We start from the raw sequence: 22967 nt of genomic DNA on the forward strand, positions 1-22967 counted from the left end.
GCTATGTAAAATGCCATTTTTCTTGATGCAGCTGCTGTAACATCTATTTAAAAAAGGATCCTATTAATTCTAAAGGTGCACCTGCTATTGCATTAATGTATTCGCTTAAGTAAAGATCAGATCTGATTAGATCTGAAGGCAGAGATGGATCAGACAACATTTCACAATCTGATTTAAGTTAAAAATTACAAAATAAATCACCCTTTGGAGATTGGCATAGGTGTTCATACAGTGAGTAATAATGAAATTATATGTTTAAAGAGTTAAACACAATATTGGAAGAAAAGAATCCTTTCAAACATGATTTTCTGATCCCTAATCTATCAAAAAGATTTAAGCAGTTTCAGGATGATATGCATCATGTTGATTAACAGATGACAAGGCTTAATGTGGTCAGTTTAATGTTTTAATTCCATGCTGCAATTCAAACTTCTTTTGGTACAAAATAATTCATGCAGCATCAGTGATTTCAAAAGTGCAAAACGGGTCCAGAAATCACTTTACAGATCAATTAGCGAGCATGCCAAACATGACCAGAATCACTCCATAAAGCTGTGTTGTTGAGTTTGTTGAAAAACATGCAAGATTTCAGTAGAGTGTATTTACCAAATGAGACCAAGAAAAATACTTTGTATAGAGAATACCCACATATCCATCACGTCCACAGAGTTCACTAGCAGACGTGGAACTATAAGAATTCACAATCATGCTTTTTGACAGCTTTAAAAAACATTCATTAACAATTATTTTAAATGAACAGAAACATAAATAAAATAACTGAACAAAAGATGAGGTAACAGCTTGTAAACATTTTCGTCACTTTGTTCAAGTTGGCAATATTGAATTCACTCAAAAGAATCAACAGATCGGCCCACGTGTAAACAACTGTCCGTCTTTTACGCACAAGCTTTACGCACAAACATTGGTCGCTGGACTACTTTCCTGTAGTCATTTTTCGGAAGGAAATGTGAAGTTTTTGCATATCTTTCCTCGCTAAGACACACAGAGAGCGTCTTTTTTATAGGTACATGCAGATGCAGATGCAGATCTGCGGTTGTAAACGCGAATTAGATCCCCACACCGGATCTCCGCTTCAGTTCTCCACAGTACCAGCTCAACCATGCTCTAGCTGAGCCCGATCATGACCGTCTCCACGTCTTTGGAGGGTCGCCGATCCTTCACTAGGAAGTTAATCATGCTCTCCGACTTGATCATCAGGTTGCACCCGAGGAAAAATATACCGAACACAACAGTGAGCGACAAAACACACAGCACCGCGATTTGCACCACACGCATGACGAAGAGTTTGCGCTCGTCCTGCAGCAGCACCAGCGAGCCGCCACCGTCGCCGGTCACTACGTTGTCGGTGCCATTGCCGGAGTACGTTGCCAGAGTTCCGACTAGGGTCTGACTCCCGTTAAACAGTGCGCCCTGGGTCACGCCGAAGAAAGAGACGTTCATGTCTCCTTGCGGGTTATCAGCGATAAAACACGCGACTCCGCTTGACAGGCACACAGTCTCACCACAAAACCTGGACTCCAAGCAAAACTTTGCGTCATGTGACTGTTCAGGCAAAAATAAGAAGAAGAAGACGAAAAATAACACGCTTTAAAAGTCCAGGTCTACAGGCAAACATCGAGTTTTGTCACAGCTTCAGTGCGTAATGACCACATCCACATCACCGAACTGTTTGCTGCAGTCAAACAACGTCGCATCAGGTGCAACCAAAAGTAAGTTTCTTCAACTTAGAGTCAACGGTTTTCTGACTTTAAGTGAGTGTTCTTAGACACTGCGCAAGGTGCAAAATACGGTGTAATAAGAGACAGTCCCTGTGCTCCTGGGCTCGCCTGCGAGCGCTTCTTTTGTGCCAAGTCTCTGGTGCGTTTTAAAGTGATGATGAGTTCCCTGTGGACCACATCACCACTCCTCACCAGGGGAGGTAGTCAGGTGGCCTCAGACAACGCGCTTCTCTTCTGATGTACAAAGAAAGAAAGAAAGAATCTCTCATTTTAGCAAGTCTTGATGTTATTCAGTGTAGCAACTTGTCTTTCTTGTCACATGAGTGAAATTAATCTATGATTTTTATATTAGATGCACATTCTGGTCTCATTGATTTCTTCCTTTTTTATATCTGGAGTAGAGTGTTAATAACCTTTTTTTCTGGAAATAAGATCTTTCCCAAACAAAAGATTCAACAAGTGTATTTGTATTTCAAACAAGTGGTACTTCCTGTCAAAGTCCCTTACTTAAAGAAAATTAGTTTTCAAGAATGTATGAAGTTAAACGGCTCATAAACATTGACATTTTGAAGTGTGCTCTTGTGTAGACCTCATTTCTGCACATCAATAATGCCTGAAAGACTCAGCATTATGGATTCAGACATACATTAACTTCAAAGGTTTCTCTTGAAAGTGTTCAAACCCGAAGATATTCAGTTCAGTTTGGATCAATGTGAGTGGCAGATTGTTATCCGCACTGAAAAACAATAAAGAAAACTTTGAGAGGTATTTATTGAGTTTAACGCTCATTGCCGAGGAAACTGTCACCGTGACTTAGGAGCCTTGAGAAAGAGACCAATATAGGCACAGCGAGCTATAAGTTGGAAATGAGGACATGAATTAATAAACTATGATTGAACCATGGCAAATATTTATCAGAAATATTGGCTCCCCTGCTTTCACTGCGCCTGCTGTTTCCTTTCCCAGGCAGCGGCTGAAATGAATCCCCCATGAACAGCAGACAGCTCTGTGTTTTTATTGGAATGTGTTATTCAAATATTACTTTGTCTTTCAAGTGTTGTCTGTAACTATTTCAGCTGTCCGGGACAAAAGCATATAAGTAAAGTAGAGGTGAAATCCCTGCAACCTGATCTGTAAAGAAATGTGAGCCTTGGGAAAGCAAGAGTCAGTGCACATATACCATTTGATAAATTAACAGAAATCATTAGCAATAGAATATTCTTCCATCTCTGTGAAGATAATGCTATTGTCCCTCATCACTTGCCTTCCTCCTCATGCATAATGTAAGGGTTCATTTTATGAGGTCAATACTGTATTGACAGGCTGCATTTGTGGGGAAAAAATGTTAATACTTTGTGTGTCACGATGTGATATTTATCTTTGAATAATATTTTGTTTATGGGTCCTTATTACTTAAGATATATTTGGTTTAACAGTCTTGATTAACCAATATAATCAGATGATGCGACTTTAAAGAATAATTAAGCATTAATTGCTCAAAAAATCATCCTCCTTCTTAAAGTCTGCAGGTAATTTGTCATAATGTAACTATCTAGCCATAATTTAAAGTAGTGTCTTATAAATATTTATATATTTCCACAAGGAAACTCGTGTGAAAATCCTGTATATCATCTTTGCTTGTGTCGGGTCTATTGCTCACAACTCGCCCAATTTGTTGTGATGCTTCTCCCCTTCTCTCATGTCTATAAGTAGCTGTCTTCTAGCCATCAACGCAGATTGATACTTGCCCAGTAAATCTGAAATTTACCCAAGAGGATGATTTGTGCTGACGGAAAACGATCTGATGGATTTGATCTCCAGTTGCTTTATAATTTCAAACATTTTCAAATGTATGAAAATATCTGTGCAGATTTTTTAATGGAGCCATTACTGCTGCATGGAGGGAGGGACTTTAAAATCTCTGCAAAGAGGTACCGTAACCAAATTAGAAGTTTAATATTTATTATCTAATTACCTTGCCAAAGTATTACAGCTGCTGTAACTCCCCCAAACTGCTATTATAATGTCATTATGCAGTAGATAAAAACACACTAATGCTCTTTAAAAGATCTTTTCCTATTTCATCATAATATTTTACTTGTATAGATGTGAAATGAAACAGTTGCATTGATAAACTTCAACAGGTTAATAATAATTTTAAAAAAAACAGCCTCAAACATTTTGAAACGACTCCCCAAGACTTGTCTGTGGAGCCTCTCGGATTAATCTGCTGTTTGTCTAAAAACAAAGGCCATGAAATTCAATTTGGGATGCTCCTGATGTCTGGGGTAAGCAGCTTTCAGCCACCAACTGACAAACATGTGTACAAACAATGATTAGCTCCATCCGCAGATACCTTTCATAAGCCTGGAGGTGGTTTACTCTCAGATCATTTATTACTGGCTGATAACAGATGCACAAGGAGTGTTTTTCGTGTACAATGAGATCAAATAATCTCATTAGACTTTGGATTTGGTTGCTGCAAATTAATTTGCGGCATGTAAATCAATGCTGTGCAATTTGATTCTGTTCTATTATTCATCACGGTGTGATTATGGAAAGTAGCTTGTACTTACACTTCATCTCTCTGTCTACATGTAAATCATCCAGTGCAGTTAAAACCTAACAATGTCTCTTTGAGGCTATAAAATACAAAATTTCAAAAGAATCCACGGATTAGAAGAAAGCAGTTGCAAAGTCATGGAAGAGGAAACTTCATTGAACACATTAACTAACTTATTATCAAAGTCTTATGAAAATGAGTAAATCTATTTGTCTTTCAAGAAGTTTGCCTTTTACATTTCCTCATAAAGTGAAGAACCTGTTGCTGATTTATAACTTTACACTCTTTGGAGCATCACAAAGCAGATTTTGAATTGTAAATGCTGCACATGTCATTGTTGAGCCCGTAACTGACAGCAATGTTCCTAACTAGTGGTTATTGTTGGTACAACTGTATATGAAGATATGAGGATGCATACAGACATGGATGTGAGTGTCTGACTTGTTCCTAAGCAACAGTAGACCTGTGAGCCCGGTGACAGATGGTTGGTGAAGTTATTTTGGTTTGGAGGAGAAGGAGAGGGAGGGGGCGATGAGGTGCCTGTATGGAGGAGAGTAAGGGGGAAGGAGGGGGTGGGGGGGGGGGACGTTTCCACTTAATATGAGGGAATTGGCAGCCTAGCAACACAAACTAAGTGAAGACATCCCTAGCAACAAGGAGGTGGTGTTTGACCCCACCCATCTCCCCTCTGCTCCTTACCCCTACATCATTTTTTTTCTTCGCAGGTGCCGCCACAGGGCCTGATGTGACTCAGGGGCTCGAAACGGACACGCCCTTTCAATCCCCCTGCGGCCCGGAGGGAACAGACTTTCCTCACAACTTCCAACGTTTCAATTAACAGATTCCTCCTTAGATTCCCCTTTATTAGCTGATCAAAGCCCACACACAGGACCGCGAGGAAGCTGCTCTGTCCCTGCGTGTGTGCGAAGAAACGCCACGAAACTCCAGGGAGAGTCAAATGTGCATTAAAAAAAAAGTGTGTTTTCAACATTAAATATGGATAAACTAAGTATCAGGAGATGCAGATAAAGTGTTAGAAGCCATGTTTAGATCTTGAGATGTTTGCCAGCTTTGGGACTCGTAATCACACAGAGGTAAGTACAGTCATTAATTACACACCGATACAGATTGCAGGGATGCAGCAGCACAGCAGAGTAGTGCCCCACATCAACTTAGCAACCATCAATCGTTGAAGTTATTTTAGGGAGATAATGACTTCACTGCTTTGATTTTGCAGAGATATTAGACTCTCTGAGACTGCCTGTGATCCCCGGCACACCTATGGTGTTTCAACGGTTTTAAAAATCTGTTTGTTTAAGACAGAGATTACAGATTTCATCAATGTTAGCCTAATTGAAGAAATTCCTGCTCTGTCTCTCCAGCGCAGACGTTTCATGCACTCCACCATCCGCTACCCATTAAACTAATTTCCATTTAGACACATCTCTGCATCTCAGTAATGCAGGGTAGCATGGGTTCCGCCTTGTCTTTTCTGTCCCTCTACTTGCCACGTTTTGTCTTCTTTGTTCCTTCCTCCTCTTTCTTCCCAGCTGTCTCTCTTATATTTAACAGCAGGCGACATTAGACTTCCCACAGTTCTGAAGTCTGGATGCGCCACACAAGAACAGAAATGCCCTCTTGCATTCTTTTCATTTCTCCATCCTTCATGTGTCCTCGGTTTTGTATGAGTGTTTATTTATTTATTTTTCCTTTCTCCGCATATAAACTGTCGTCCCGTCCCCGGAGAGTTAAATGTAAGCTGCAGATCCGGTGGGGCCAGAGGAGGAGGAGGAGGAGGAGGAGGAGGTGGAGGAGGTCGAGGAGGAGGAGGAGGAGGGGGTAGATCAAATGGCGAAGCATCACAACACAAATACACATTGTCCCACATCGCATTTCATGAGCCGGCCAACCCTTCACCTGAGAAAAACTCATATCCCCCTACTTGACCCTCCCTCCCGCCGGTTAAACCCGCTGAAGCAGGAAAGGGTAAGCCGGTTGTGGTTAACCAAACACTGATTTTGTCTGAGAGCGGATTGCGTTTTCGATATTGGCTCTCTGCTACGGCGCTCTGAGACTCAGTGAAAAGCTTAAAGGGCTCCGCATAGATCTGTAACACAGGTCAGGACCCTTCCATCCCCCTCTACTACTCCTGCCCCCCCACTCCTCTTGTCTCGCTCGGTCTTAATTGGCTGTCATCTGACCCATTCTCTGGCTTTTTACGCAGGACAACTAGTGCTACGCTCGTCCCAAAATGCCATTTATCTGTGGGGGTGGTCGCCAGAGAAAGCTTTGGAGCCAATAGATCCAAATCAGTCAATAACCGAGACGGGGTTTGATTGCCCACAGCGTATTAGGTCTACCTGCACTATCCACCCACACTGAGAACTTAATGCCAGCAGAACAGTTGACCGTTATAGCTTTTCTACTTATTTCTCTATTTCTGTCATTTCTTCTAGCGGCAATTCTTGGACACAGGTGGCAGTAACTTAGCAACCAGCCGGAGAATAAGAGCAGGGTACAGGGATAAAGATTCAATAAATGGACAAGTGCAGAGATAAGAAGCATTGTCTGCTCCTACAAGCCCTTCACCACCACCACCACCACACACACACACACACACACACCACCACTGCCGCCACCCACTTCCCAAAGTTCATTTCTGTCAGGCAATCTGAGCTTTTATCCCATTTTCTGCCTCATTTTCTTTTTATTTCTTTTTTTTTTTCTTCTTGTTTTAGAAGCCGGCACATTTCTGCATTCTCCATCATTCTCTGGAATAGGAAGAGCTTTTCTGTCGCAGGACAGAAAATGCATATCACACAGCTGTAGCTAGCGGCAAGGTCAATCCTTTTAGACCCTGAAAAATCAAGAAATGACTGACTGCTATCACCTACTCGATATGAGCTCTACCATATAGCTTATATCTTAGTAGCTATTTATTATTTTTTCCCACTAGGGGTCCTTCTACCACAACTCCACAACTTAATGTTGGATACTTAAAGTCATTTTGGTGATTCCCTCATTTAGAGCCCATAGTTTTAAATGATCATCCAAGGTTTTGTGGGAGGTTTTCCAGTTTTGCTTTACATTGGTTCAAACAACCTTGCGTGCAGCTTATGCATTAACTATTATATGACATGGTCTTCTCAGTCCAGTGGAGGGTAACATGCAAATTCGTTTATATTTAACACTTTGCCAATCTACACTACTTCCATTTGGTGATATGGTAAGAGAAGTATATGGTAGCAATTTCAGATGAGCATTACATGCAAGTGTCCAAAAGGCTGCAATATCACTTCCACATTGAGTCAAGTTCAAATATTCAACCGACCGCTGCAGACCCAGTTCCATATGAACTCTAACTATGTTTTGAGTTTGTAATGAGTCAACACTCACAGTTATGACACAATAATGTACATTGATATTTATTTATTACATTATTATTGAGTATTATCTATTAGTATTTTTCCTCAATGCAACTCAGTGGAATGGAAATGAGTTAGGGGGAAAGGGGGAAAAGTTTTGGACAGAAGAGGTGCAAATGCTCTGGTGGCAGAGCATGAAGTTAAAGAAAAAAGCTAATCAATTATGTATTTACTTATTGATTAATGTATTTATTTTATGTATTTATTGTGACACTGGTGGTGTTCAACAGTTTTAGTTTAATTGAATTCCCTTATATATGCAAAAAAATCAATTGCAAACTAATGCAAAAGTGTCAAGTCAAGTTTTTCCACAAACTTTACTGAGTTATTGTAAGGTTTAGAAGTTAATTCATATATTATTTACTAAAAATATATTTACACTATTTACACAGTTAACTATTTACATATTTACCCGTTTAAATGTTTACACCAGCATCTTTCTCCTGAATCTACCTCCGTGGTTTTACCTCCTTCTTCTAGCCGCTGATCGGTTAGTTCAGCCCGTGGTTTCATCCACATGTGAATCAGAAACAAGGAAGTGTTGGTGTGAGGCTGATGAAATGTAGAGAACAGTATGTGCCTCTCAAGAAAGTTATCCGTCTCCATCCTGCCGTTTCTTCTCAGTAAGATTGATTCAACCACCACATGTCCTCATATTACATTATAGAAGATAAACACACCGCTGACATGTGTCAAGATATAAAGTGGTAGGTTTAAAATGATCTATATCCTTTTTTCACCTTTTTTTGTGTGTGTGTTCAAACTACTCCTCATCTTTTAACAGTCTTCGGGAGTTAGAGATAAACTTTTCAAAAATCTGCTGAGATTTTTCTTGAGTTAAAGTGTAACTAAAACAATACGGTACAGCACCATAAATAGTCTCGGTCTCTCTGTCTTTTCAACTCATGCAAAAAAAAAAAAAAGGTAGCTTGTTATTATTAATAACGGTTAGTTCCCTCCCAGGAAGCTTCATCAGAAAGCCATAAATGTGGCTTATTCCTTCTTACGTGAACTGGATGAGGAGTTTGATGGATGAGGCAAGGCTTTGTGACCCAACATGCGTTTAGTCAAGTCAAGAATGAGGAAAGGCGTTTAAGTTACGAAGTGAACAAGCCCAGAGGGAACAGACGACTCATGTCAAGTCGGCTCCGTTACACTGCAGCCATGGGAACTCTTTTACACCGTCTACTGATAATCTTCTTTGTGGCATCGGAATCAAAAGTTCACGGTAAGATGTTTCTTTTTTTTTTTTTTTCCAGTATTCTCCTTGTGGCTACTTCTAAAACTTTCACCTGCCTCGTAGACCTGGGGGTGTTCCCGCCCGACATGAAGTGCATCTGTTATTAATATCTACTGTAAAGGCTCTGCTGATCAAGAGTTGTTCAATATGATTATGCTTAACTTGACACAGAGTAATTCAGAGTTGGTTGAGCTGAATTGAGCGACACTGTTGGTTGTAATTGCGCTGCCGCTGCGCCGTTGGAGCTTTCTCCAGCTTTCCTTATAAGGGAGTAAAAAATACTCGGGATGTGTTTCCTCAGTAGGAAGACCAGGGGTCCTTCCACAGGTTCCCTGGGGCTCCACAGCCAAATCAAGAATAATTAACAGCAAATATCAGACAATGTATAAAAGTGAGTTTTTACTGCACTTTTCCCCCCAATTAAGTCATGAATAAAACAAAACACCATGACAGACTTTTCTATAAATCCATCTTTATATATCTTATCTTATTTGGAATTTAGACTAAAGTCAATTCTAAATAAACTCAAGTGCTGTAAAGTCAAGTGCTCAAGTATGGTGCTCTCAATTTATCAGAATCCATCAGTTGTGTGTATTCACTTCCGGGACTCTTGACTATGACACTTGATTTGAGAGCTGATATGATTTCAGGAGGTTAATCAAGAGTTAAATTAAACATTTCACTTTTCCTAGATTTTATCAGATTGCTGATTTTTACAGTCTGAGGTAAATTGAAGAGCTGCCTGTGATAAACTTTAGCCAGCCACACCCATAAAGAGCAATGCCAGATAACACACAGAAAAGAGATTATTTATTTCTTGGCTTGTATTGAATGGAAAGTTTGTTTGCAGTTTGCTTACATGGTTACATGACTCTTTTGTTTAAGAAAAAAAAAAGCTCTCTCAGAAAAGATGAGGATTTGAATCCTTAAAGTTGTGTGCAAACTGTATTCATCAAGCACAGCACTCGAAGACTGAATCTGATGGCTGGTTTCTGCAGCTGAACAGAGCAGCGTGACACAAGAATGGCAGGTCATTTTGAAAGGAAATGTGGTTAAGTCAAATGTGAAGGTATGATCGAAATGTGTAGCAGGAAATAACATCTACGCGTATAATTTAATTCTAAAATAATCCCCCCCACAGTGAAAAGAAGAAAATGTATTTTTTGTCACATTTGTGTTGGTATGATTGTCACAGGTTCCAACATCTGCACATCACGAGGAGTCACTACTTGTCAACAGTGTTTGGCTGTTCACCCCAGCTGTGCTTGGTGCTCTCAGGAGGTAAAAACAACCAGAAAAGATCCACATTACATACATTCTGTGTCTGCGATCCTCCCATTCACTGCGTAGTGCAGCATGTCAGAACAGAAACCTCATTTCCCAACAGCATTCTTCCTGTTGTCATCCATGATATTTGTTCATGTCGACTCTTCAACATGCTTACTCACTGTAGCCTCTGCAGATGACATTAAAAATAATAGAGAATTGGCAATGGCCTCGGGGCTCCTCTACTTAGGAGTGTCTTGAGTCTGCTATTAGGTGGCTAAATTATAGCATCTCATAAATGCAAACCTAAGATGTCTGAGTGCTTAACAGAATTGATGGGGTTGTTTCAGGAATTTGGGAAGGGAGGGCACAGTGAGTCCCGCTGTGACTTGAAGCAGAATCTGCTGGATGGAGGGTGCCGTGAAGAGGCTCTGGAATTTCCCTCCAGCACCATGACTATCGGGAAGGACGCTCCGCTCAGTGACAAGGCCTCAGGGACAGGCAACGATGTGACTCAGATAAAGCCTCAGAAACTCCATATGGTGCTAAGATCAGGTACACAACCAGACATCCCCCACGGGTCCTTGAGGGGGATCAAGGGGCTCCCCAGAAAAATATTTTCATTTCACTATTATCTCATTGACTATAGTTATAGTCAGCCCAGTGAGAGAATGTATAAGAATGACTATTCTGTTCATAGGTTTCACACTATTCACTGTTAATCTGCCAATCTAAAGACAGTTATGAACTAAATCTTATCAGATGGGGATCCCTGAGACTACATATTATCAAATACAGGTCTGCGGCCTGATGTGTATCAATTTGGGGGTCCTAACAACCTTACAAGTCCAGATACACACACCCTTATGTGACCATACACCACAGACCATGCACAACACAACAGACTGATTTCTATATTGTTCAATATTTTTTCATTTCATTTGAAAGAGATTAAATTTTGAGGGAAAGCAGTTGATCTCATTTAATTTGCCATCCTCTGCTAACATTCCTTATTTGTCCTCTTCCACTCCTCCACCTTTGTGGCCTGCTCTCCCCCTCTCAGGTGATGCCAAGCGCTTCACTGTGTCAGTGAAACAGGTGGAGGATTACCCAGTGGACCTCTACTATCTGATGGATCTTTCATATTCAATGAAGGATGACTTGGCTCGCCTTCATACCTTGGGCAATGAGCTGGCCATAGCCATGGGCCGGACCACAAGCAACCTGCGCATGGGGTTTGGAGCCTTTGTGGATAAGACCATGTCCCCTTACATGTACATCTTTCCTCCAGAGGCAGTGGAAAACCCTTGCTTTGGGTAGGTGGGGAGGTTGTTGTCGGTGTTACATCTGAGGAGACGATTTTCCAATATTTGGAGAAAGCCTGTCCAGTTATGTTTAACAACGTAATTGATTTTTCACCTTCACTGATTTCCCATTCCTGCTTCACCTGTTCAACATATATAGGAGTGGCAACACATGCCAAGCTCAATTTGGGTTCAAGAATGTGCTGTCACTGACAGAGAAGGTAGCGCGCTTCACTGAGGAGGTGGGGAAACAGCAGGTGTCTAGAAATAGAGACGCTCCAGAGGGTGGATTTGATGCTGTCATGCAGGCAGTGGTGTGCAAGGTATAAAAATAAAATAAAAAAACACACCCACAGATACACATGCTCACAGTATGGGAATATGAATTGTATGTTAGTCTTTCCTTTACTTGTCATATTTTACTTCCATCAACATATAGGACAAGATTGGCTGGCGTCCAGATGCCTCGCACCTTCTGGTGTTCACCACTGATGCCAAAACTCACATTGCTCTGGATGGACGGATCGCTGGCATCGTCCAGCCCAATGATGGACTGTGTCACCTTGGTAGTGACAACATTTACAACAAATCTACTGTACTGGTAAAGGGAAAAATTCAAGTACATCATTATATAATCTTGGTTTTTAGTGGTTTTTGGGGTTGTTGGACAAGTCTGCTTCTGTTGAAAACTATTTGCTCCCTGTATCTTCCAGGATTATCCCTCTTTGGCACTTATGACTGAGAAAATGTCTGAAAACAACATTAATTTAATTTTTGCTGTGACCAACTATGTAGTGCCGCTCTACAAGGTAAACAAACTGCTTATGCCACTCACTACATGAGGTTATTTATATGAAAAACACATAAACTGGGTCACCATCTTCCTTTCATGTCTCTTTAGGAGTACAGTAAGCTCATTCCAGGCACAACTGTGGGAACGCTGTCCGATGATTCTGGGAATGTTATTCAGCTCATTGAGGAGGCTTATGCTGTAAGAAATTCCTGAGCTTTGGACAATAAATGGAGCATGCAAATTGATGTTGTCTTAGTAAAAGTGCAAACTTAGCTATTTAATGTGTAATTAATAACTTTATTGTGAGCAGAAAATTCGCTCCAAAGTGGAGCTGGAGCTGCTTGGAGTCCCAGAAGAGTTGAATCTCTCCTTCAATGCCACTTGCCTAAATGGAGAGGTCATCCCTGGACTTAAGTCTTGCTCTGGCCTTAAGATCGGAGACACGGTACGTTGAGATGTTGCTATGTCCCACAGCTAGTATGTGCAGACTATCACAGAAACTTTTCCTTCTCTTCAGGTGTCATTCAGCGTGGAGGCACAGCTGCGTGGCTGCCCCAAGGAGAAGAGCCGCACTTTTACTATCAAACCTCTAGGCTTCAAGGATTCCCTGGAGGTCACGGTGGAGTTTGCCTGTGGATGCAACTGTGAGGCAAAGGCCGAACCCAACAGCCCCCTCTGTAGCAACGGCAACGGTACCTACGAGTGCGGCGTGTGTCAGTGTCACCAGGGTCGCCTTGGCCCACGATGTGAGTGCTCAGTGGAGGACTACAGTCCCTCTGATGATGCCAATTGCATCCCAAAGCCGGGGAGCCCTATCTGCAGTGGGAGAGGCAACTGTTTGTGCGGACAGTGCTCCTGCCACGCAAATGGGTTTGGTCAGGTGTGGGGCAAATACTGCGAGTGTGACGATTTCAACTGCCTGCGCTTCAAAGGGGCACTGTGCTCTGGTGAGTAGATATACTTCTTTCTGTTATGATAAGTGTTTATTCGCAGTCTCATTGTTAGAGTTTTACCAACAATTAGAACAAAAGCACTGGCTGATAAGGGTTGGTTCATCCAAAGTACAAAAAAACATATTTTCACTCTTACTTATGTGACCTTAGTTTGAGACTTCTGCTGTCATCATAAAAACAGTGCAGGCAAATTAAATTATTTGTCTTGCTTAAGTGATTAAAAAATGATCTTTTTCCAGAAATGTTCTGGTTATGCTGAATGATCCACAGACTATCCAGTGAATAGTTTTGATGTGAACTACTCTCTTAAAAGTTCTTTATGTAAAAACTGTGAAGCAATTTACATGTATTAATCTTTTTTATTGCGTGAACGGGTTGTAATGCAACTTAAAAAATGAGACCTTCCCCGTCTTTCTCGCTTGCCTGTAACAGCCTGTGGACTGATTTCTAAGTAAAGGACTTGGGCTGGTTTTTCCCCAGAAATCCAGCAGATGTGACGTTTTTCCACATTCTCGAGTGCCTTGCTTCTCTCCCGCTAACATCAACAAATGACTCGCACTCACCACAACAAAAACTGTGCTAACATATCCAACTAGAAACACCCTGCAAATATTAGCTCTCCAAGTCTGTTACCCAACAGGTTGGCTGGTGGCTAGCCGCCTAACCATGCCAGCAAATCACTGTTTCTGGCTACAGTACCTTTGTGTTTTGGGGGGTTGAGACGGCTAGCTCCCTCCGTCGACCACCACACATTTCACAACAAAATCGCAGCATGTTGCTCCCCTGCCACAGCACGTTACTCCAAGGCCATAGCATGACGCTCCTCAGACGCAGCTCGCTGAGCTTACCAGTGTTTAGTAAAAACGGTTGGTAAACAAAGTTGGCTGTTTGTGGGTCAGGTCGGGTTTTGGGTGGTTGATTAACACATATTTTTTCGGGTCAGGTGGTGCACATTGGCTCTCATAAGTGGTTGGGTGGGTGCAGGTATTAAAAAACCCTGACCTGCATGTGAGCGTGCACTCGCAGAGTTGGGGTAGGGAGAGGGGGTGGGTGCTGAAGCACAGTGCAACACAACATTAGAGATCTTTTATGTTATTATGAGAAGTGTAACCGAGGAAAAAGACATTACCTGCAAGTCTTACGCCACTGCTCGCTCACGCTGACGGAGTGTGAGCACATGGATGCACACTGACTGCAGCTCACTTAACAGCCACCGGTGTCACTGATGAGAAAGAATTTCTGATTCTTACATATAGAGCCTTTAAATCTCATTTGTCATCACTCTGAGCACCACATACTAAACTCCATTTACATCCACTGAATAAAGAAGCCGGAGATCGGCAACAGATATCTCAAAATCTGGGCACATAAAACCACAATTATCTGCATGGCTAGATACCACAAAAGGTAAATGACAAAATAGGATTTTTTTCCCCCTTTACTTTATGTCAATGTTGGCAGGAAAGATGAGCTTGCCCTTTCCTTCCTTTTCCCTGCTCTGAGGGCTCAGCTGACCATGGAACATACTCTGCCTGTTTCTAGTCGCTTTCAGTCTGTAAACAGACTTTTGACAGTTTACATGGTTTTCTGTTACATAGCTCAAAAGATCAAAAATCCACAGCTTTCCCAAAACTAATGTCCTATACTATATGGAATTCCTGGTTGCTTACAAAAGATGTGTAAATAATTGCATCGTTTAGCAGCTAAACATAAACAGTAATGTTTCAAATGACCGGTCCTCTGTCAGGCTTGTAAACTTGGCGTGTGTTCTCTATTAAAGGCTGGTCGGTGGACACACTCAATTACTGCTGCCGGAGTTTGATTGGTGTTCTTACCACTCTCAGCGGTGCGGAGTGGTGTGTTATCACTCCCTATTACAAGTCTGCACAGCTCATTGCACAGTTACTCAATCACAGTGATAAAACTTTAATAGGCTTTGTCATTAGGTAATTTAATGTAAAAGCAGTTTGGGCCTGTGATTGTAAGGAGAGGGGAGAAGAGCAAAAGCAGAATGGAAAAACTGCTCTTTTATCTTTCACATGCATTTAGCAGAGCAAACTTAAGCATCGCGTACCAAATCGGAATCAATATATAGAGTTACAAGAGACTTATGTTTAACATTTTATTGCATATAGTGATGTCACCGGGGTTATCTTGTTTTTTTGACTGACTTTTAACACAAAGGCTATATTAGAAAGTCGAGCTTGAGAGATAATTAATGAAAGTCCACTGGTGTATGCTTTTAACATAAAATCACAAGTAAAAAGTGCAATTTTTGCACAGTAATGGACTTTTGCTTTGTATAAACTGAACTGAGAAGGCCAATATTTTGACATGAAAGAATTACTCATCACAACATCTTATCAGCAGTTTCAATATAAAGGAATATCTTTGAGTTATTTTGACAATCCAAAGCTAAACAAAACCTGAATCACATACTGGGGGGCCCTTGTGGGAGGACCATGACCTAGGGATAATATAGAGGGTCATGAGTGTGTTAGCAAGCTGAAATTATCCAGGAATATGACATGTTTATATCAACAAGGAAGAAGTTGGAGTCTTTCACAAAAGCAAGTTGTTTTTCTGAGACATCTATTAAGGCATTTAGTGATGACACCCAGGGCTTGGGCTCATACACTCACCTCGCCCACACACTTACACACACAAGGCTGGAACTGGTGTAAGACAGTCCACAGAGCTCAATTTTGGAACCGCTAAGTTGCTGTGTCTCAGTACAGTCATGACGTCTTGTCTTCGAAGAACGAGCGTCCCTCGGCCCCAGCTCAATTGGAGCTACCGTGACCCAGAGCTCCATAAAGCTCCATCTCTGTGTATTTCTTCCTCTGCTGAGGGGCTGTGGGACCGGTGCAGGGCAGGAGTCAGCAAGCAAAGCCCCAGGGCCCATAAATATGAGGGAAAAGAGTACAGGGAAGTTTGCACTCCTCTGTTGGCAATTTGCCCAACCTCCTCTCTCTCCATTCCCACTTTCTTAATCTTGTTTCCTCTCCTCATCTAACTGTGTCTGTTTTACTGTTCTGTGTTTATCCCTGTTTTTGTCCTTTTATCATGCCCCCACCCACCCGTCCGTGTAAACCTTCTCTAAAGCCCAGGCATGTGATTAATGGGCAGGATTACTGTGCAGCCTCACAGAGAGAAGGGGATGATGTAAACCTAAAAACTCCCTTTTATGTGTGTGAATCAACTTTACAACTAATAAGGAAATAACAAGACAACTACTCACTCCTGTCAAGTTTAAGTGCTGTGCGCTGCAAATATTAACTGACAATGTAGTCCTACGATGTTTTTAACATCAGCAACATAAAAAATTGCAGATTGCTCCTCACGTCTTAGCTGTTATATTGTCGACAGTAAGAACAATTGCTCAGTGATAACATTATTTGTGACACAGTTAACCGTTAACTAATCAAAGAACTAGCATGTCTGATCCCATCCCTGCTATGAACACATTCTGAAAGCGAAACATGCAGTTGACAGGATGGTGACTGGGGAATTGTTTCCTTGAGTTTTCCTTTACTACTCCGGATGATTTGTTTTGAGCTCTGGAATTAGGGACCCTTAAACCCTTTGTGATATTTCACCAGTCGCTCATTCAGTCTGACCCAGCTGGCCAGTGACTCACTCACTTTGCTCTTAGTCATCTATTGCCAAATCCTGTTTGGTTTCCTGCTAAGAACCTTGTTATCGAAGGGTCTCTGACTTTGATTCTAAGGTGTGTCGATGTGGGGAGTCTCTGTAATCCAGGGAGAGAAGCTCGCCTCCTCATACTGTCAGCAGACGGTTGCGTCATTTTCACACTGTTGCTAGAAAGACATGGTTATTGTGCCCTCTACACTTGGGCAGAGTCTCAGGAAGTGTTTGTGTCTGTGTATCTGTGTGTGTGTGTGCCTGCCTGTGAGGAGATAGGAAATCATTAGTCGTCGCTTTCAGAAAAGCACATTTCCTGCCTTTGTGTGGACTTGAATGATTAGGATGTGTAATGTCCGTTACCAAGTAAGATTACTTTTAAAAACAACGAGTTATGTTGTTACTAAGCATTGTTTTAGATTAGATATGTAAATGGTTATTTAAAACCAGAGCTCCACAACAAAACTTACTCACACTCTTAAATAAGTAACTCATTAAAGTACCTTTGCAGTACTACTTGAAAGGCAAATAATGTATGGCCACTGCTTTCAGATGTTGTTGTTTTTTTTTTTTTTTGATGCAAGGCAGTTTCTTTGTTGTGAAATAAACCTGTTAAGTTAACCAAATAATGACAAATGAGCAACATTTTCATTACAAATAAGTAAAAAAACACCTTAGTAACACATTATACCTAACGCTAGTTACATAGGTGCAGATTCCACAAACTCGCTCACAGGTACACTTGCCCAAGCATGCTTTGGCTTTAAAAACACAGAGGTAAGGGGGGAAACTCACAGACACAAACACACACACACACTCAGTGAATCATTTTGCAATTGTGTAATTTGTATCTTGCGGTCTGGCTTCCGGACTCCACCCATGAGATTACGGACACTGAGAAACATATTTCAATTCAAATGTTTTAAGATGGAATATTTGATCTGTATTATATGTTTAAATTAGAATTGAAAGAATATTTTGAAGGATTTTAACAGGATTATCTTTTTTTTTTTTTGATTCTTACAGATCATGGGAAGTGTAACTGTGGGTTTTGCCAGTGTGATTCTGGATGGGAAGGAGAAAACTGTAACTGCACCACGCGCAAAGACACCTGCAGGACCAGCATGGGCGTGTGCAGCGGCCGTGGTAACTGTGAGTGTGGAGTGTGTCAGTGCACTCAGCCTGGTGCCTACGGAGCCACCTGTGAAAAATGCCCCACCTGTCCTGATTCCTGCACTATTAAAGAGTAAGTCCATCACCAAAGTGAACTGGGAGACATACATGAAAATGTAACTGATTTAACACAGGTGATTATGCAGAAAGTAAATTAAGTACACAAGTAAATGAATGCCTATTAGCAAGTGCGTCTGACAGATTATCGATCATCGCTTATCACAGGTTTAACAGCAACATGTTGTTATTAGCATGTTGTCTTCCTTGTCTGGCTAGATGCTGAAATGTTCATGTTTTAGACAGAAAAAAACAAACTGTTATGTCATTTCTGGACAAAAGCGTTGGACTGACCACCACCAACTAAACGACTGACCTTGCCATCCTCAGACCCTGCTGCTAAATCTACAGCAAAGAATTTGAAGCCATCTGACGTGGCTGGTCGCTCTCTGCAGTGCAAACACTGCTCCGCCATGATATTCCCACATTCCAGGATAATAACAAACTGCTCCCACACACACAAATGGTTTAACAAACTCAAGTGTGGTTTCATTCACTGCAGAAAAAGGGCCAATGGTCCGCAGATATGAGCACTTCACAGGTTCATCATGATAAAGCTATACTCTTAAGGTGTTTCTGTTCTTTTGTCCCTGCCTTGCATATCGAATCGAACCACACACTGCCACTTTAGAGTATCAGTGGTGTATAGACTGTGTACTATACAAAGGTAACCGAATGGGACTCTGCTTGCAGGGCGTGTGTCGAGTGTCAACACTTCCAGAGAGGACAGTACATAAAAGACGAGAGCTGCAATAAAATCTGCAGAAATGAAATTAAAGTTGTGGATGAACTGGGTGAGAACCATTTCTAATCTCTTTGCTACGCACTGTGATCCTGACCTGTTGTGGTAATGTTTACTCTTGTTGTCCTGCTGCTGATTATATGAGCTGAGTGCTCTTGATTGCAGTTGAAGCTTTGATACATGCATTGTAGTTCAAAAGTATTATATGCTGATGAATATTATATGTTTTGTAAAGATTTATTATACCTTTAAATAATTTTATTATCCTGTTTCTTCTTCTTCTTACCACAGTTTTCCATGATAGCAATGCAGTGAACTGCTCCTACAAAGATGTGGAGGACTGCATTGTGCACTTCCAGTATTATGAAGATGATAGTGGCAAATCCATACTCTTTGTGGTAAAAGAGCCAGGTACTGTAAGAGTTTCTGTGCACGTATGAGACCTGTTTAACCTGCCAGATAACTGAGTATTATAATTTAGGTACATTATTAGGACAGAGCGGTGTGTTCTTGATTGCTATTTCAGTCTGTGTCTGGCGGGCTACAGCAGCAGAGGAACAGTGTGTTCATATGTGTGGACACATCATCAGCCAGCTAACCACAGTTGCACTCTGCCACGTACCACAGAAACTCAGATATGCGCTGTAGTAATGATAAACCACAAAGCAGTGTCTGCTACTGGACTTCAACACAAGTGGATGCTTCACTTCATGAGTGTACTTCACCGCTTAACATACATGAAAACTGAACAATAGGAATTAATTCTTTTTCTCTCTCACCCCTCCCTTCTTGTCTCTGTCTCTCGTCTCTCAGAGTGCCCTGAGGGTCCTGACATCTTGGTGGTGCTCATGGCGGTGGCCGGAGCCATTCTGTTACTGGGCCTGGTTGGCCTGCTCATTTGGAAACTGCTGGTCACCATCCACGACCGCAGAGAGTTTGCCAGGTTTGAGGAGGAAAGAGCCAAAGCCAAATGGGATACGGTGAGAAGTAAAATTAATTATATCACTGACAGCATACATTAACAGGCTCTCATTCTGGGATCAATGGAGCACTGCAAAATACAGTAATAGAATATGGCTGCCCTCTAAAGGTGAATGTCAAAACTGTACTTTAAAAAAGTTGAATATCAGTGTGAGATTGAATGAAATAATAGTACCTCGTTTTCATTTCCCAGGCTAACAATCCTCTGTATAAAGGAGCCACGTCTACCTTCACCAACGTAGCATACCGAGGCACCTAAAGACTGAACACAGTGAGAAAAACTCAGGGGTCAAAAAACAGAGAAGGAATGTAGCAACACAGAAATGGATGGGAAGAAGATCCTTTACACTGTCACGTGGCTGGCTACTGAGTAGTAGTTATTGCTGTCAACAACATAATGTAAGAATTGTACATATTGTAAACAAAACTGTTCATGTGAGTCACAGATGGTTGCCTTCTTTTAGGCTTTCAGCTAAATTCGTACTTTACCCTATGTCGTGTCTGTAGCATTCTCTAATGCAATCAGATACAGTAGGAGTTCATTAACATAAAAAAACTCATTCACGTTAAGGGAAGCTGCTTCTGTGTGAAAGCCTGTAACTTTTGTAATCTATCAGACAAGCTCTTTTACCACTTCAATATTTGTTGTTGAAGATATTTTCTATTTAAATTTTTTGCTCATGTTTTAAAATAGGAATCACCATGACCCGGTGGTAATAATAAATTGGTATAGAAAATATTTGAATGAATGGACTTTTGAAGTCATCTTCATTGTCTACGACCGTATTTAATATATAATTTACACCTAAGCCTTGTTTTAAGAGTGCCGCCTTTTTTAAAGTTCCCTTTTCATTTGACTGAAAAGAATGAACCACAGTTTATCGGTATACATGAAATGTGTACTATAGACATTTAATAACTTATTAAAACAAGCTTGAGACGTAATCATGTACAATTCTGTTTCGTTTCCCTTTTTGTGGGGCAAAATACCATTTGTAATAATAATTTTGACAAGAATGTAATAATCTGTTGAGCAGTTGAAAAAAGAAGTAAGATGCATTAACTGCAGCCTTTAGGCTGACTTGGTTTACAATATTGTTTATTGTATAATGTTTTTGAAATGCATACCAGCAATGGCAACTTTATAATCGGTGTGATTGCTATATTTTTTCATCCCTGCATTATTACCTGTTTTTGTGTTTGTTGAGCTTTTTTTTTATTGTTCTTTTGAATTGTATGAAAAAACAGCGATCTGTTTTACTTTTGCCAAAGTGTAAATTGCTGTAATTTGTTTCAATGTTCTACTGACCAGCACCGTGTTACACTGAAATGCCAGATCCTTTATTTGTGTATGTGAGCAGATTTTATTGCACATCAAATTATATTGGCCATAATGCCCTCTAATTATTAATAACGAACTTGCTCTTTTGCAACCTCTATATAGGAGATAAGAGAGTGATGTGAGGTGTATTTTGGTTGCACATCTCTGATTCTGTCTCAGGACATGGCCTGCAAACTCACTGCTTACTTTTCTGTATTTGCACAGTTTTGTTTTTTTTTTTAAAGACGCTCTGGTTTTACCTCTAGTTTGTTAAACAGAGGAAATGCATAAAGATTTATCTCACCCGACTTCACCAACTTTTGTGTGATACTTGACATTTGGGTTTCTTTTAACAAAACTGCTTTATTTAGATCAGACTTACAAAAGCCCAAACAACCAGGTTATTTGTAATTCATATTTCAGATCCAAAGCAATAACATCACAATAAATACCACTTGTTAAAAAAAATTCCTCCTAATGACCATTAAACAATAGAGACCGAAGCCGAAGTATCAAAATTTAACAGAGTTTGTTTTCAACAGAGTTTTTTTTTAACACACAGGATGAGGTTACAAAGAAAAAGGCTCCCAGAGGAACACTTATAACAGAGTTTTATACACCTCGAGTGGGCGTTGCAGTTCTTTTCTTAATCTATCAAAATACAGACTTACTGATAACGTCATGTCTGTTTTCAATTCTCCTGTCCAGGAGCCATCTTGCCCAACTGACCCCCAAATGACAACTCTCACCCTGTCTCTGACAAATTTTAATTTCTACATCTTCCTCTTTACAAATAAGATGCTGAACTTCCTTTAACCGTAGCTGATGATTCTGCTGATGTTGCAGAGTTGCAGTACAAGACAGAAACAATTCATCATGATCTAGATATAATAGTAACACTCATACACAGTGTAATCATCAGATTTTTATAACACCTTTCATGCACTGTGTGATTTCTGTGAGAAGCTGACTGTTTCACTCTGCCTCTGGGCTTCATTCATATATACAGCAGGTTATTACACAAAGCACAGTGAGATATATTTTCAAAATTCTTACATCCCTGCAGGGGTATGGAGAGATGCGTCACACACTCACAAAACACTGCGCAGAAACTATTGCCTGTCCACAGTCACACAAAATTAGATAATAACTTAGTAACATTGAAATAAATGCATCAAATACTGTTATTTTAAAATCAAAACTGTAGAAATGAATGTGGGCACACATCCTGTCACCATACACAGTATCATTATTTCCTGCTGCATACAGATCACATTTTCAAAGTTGTTACGTCATCTGTTTGTTCTTGTTTTCTTCTCTTGTGTCTAATCTGATACAGATTGTGATTTGCACTTTATGTCACATCCTACCACATATTTCTGTCACCACATCCTATTCACATAGCCTGACAGTCCGATTAATGTGTGCATTGTTGGTAATTCAGTTCTATATGGTAATAAAATAACAGTTCTGTCAACATCAGTTTCCCTAGTGCAACAATTACATGGAAACTGTTACCTGGTACTGCTTATCTGGTTATCTATGCATCAAGTACACCTAGTATTTTCTAAACGTGCATCATTTGTAAGCTGTTGGACAGCATTACCAGGAAAAGGCTGTAACCTCTCTAACCTCTTGACTTCATCACAAGAATAAAATGAGACATGTGTATGTGACGGACTCTCTCCCTTCCTTCCTTCCTTCCTTCCTTCCTTCCTTCCTTCTTTTGTTCCCCTGAAGATAAATTTGCAGTTGCCTTTAATGC

At 40.7% G+C, this 22967-nt stretch overlaps 2 protein-coding genes across 2 annotated transcripts; one reads left to right on the top strand and one right to left on the bottom strand.

Annotated features, from left to right (window-relative positions):
- Window positions 1–422: 422 nt before the first annotated feature.
- Window positions 423–1987, bottom strand: rprml (reprimo-like). Its single transcript, XM_044332042.1, has one exon. It carries the CDS (start codon window positions 1459–1461, stop codon window positions 1126–1128), a length of 336 nt encoding a protein of 111 aa, XP_044187977.1. The 5' UTR covers window positions 1462–1987; the 3' UTR covers window positions 423–1125.
- Window positions 1988–8220: 6233 nt separating this feature from the next.
- Window positions 8221–21510, top strand: itgb3a (integrin beta 3a). Its single transcript, XM_044332247.1, has 16 exons — window positions 8221–8434; window positions 8680–8955; window positions 10163–10248; window positions 10584–10788; window positions 11297–11549; window positions 11698–11860; window positions 11977–12138; window positions 12251–12346; window positions 12439–12528; window positions 12641–12775; window positions 12848–13277; window positions 17955–18174; window positions 18852–18952; window positions 19192–19311; window positions 19714–19880; window positions 20075–21510. Exons 2-16 carry the CDS (start codon window positions 8760–8762, stop codon window positions 20138–20140), a joined length of 2490 nt encoding a protein of 829 aa, XP_044188182.1. The 5' UTR covers window positions 8221–8434; window positions 8680–8759; the 3' UTR covers window positions 20141–21510.
- Window positions 21511–22967: the final 1457 nt, after the last annotated feature.

This window comes from Thunnus albacares, chromosome 17 (assembly GCF_914725855.1).
Source record: "Thunnus albacares chromosome 17, fThuAlb1.1, whole genome shotgun sequence".
NCBI classification, from domain to species: Eukaryota; Metazoa; Chordata; class Actinopteri; order Scombriformes; family Scombridae; genus Thunnus; species Thunnus albacares.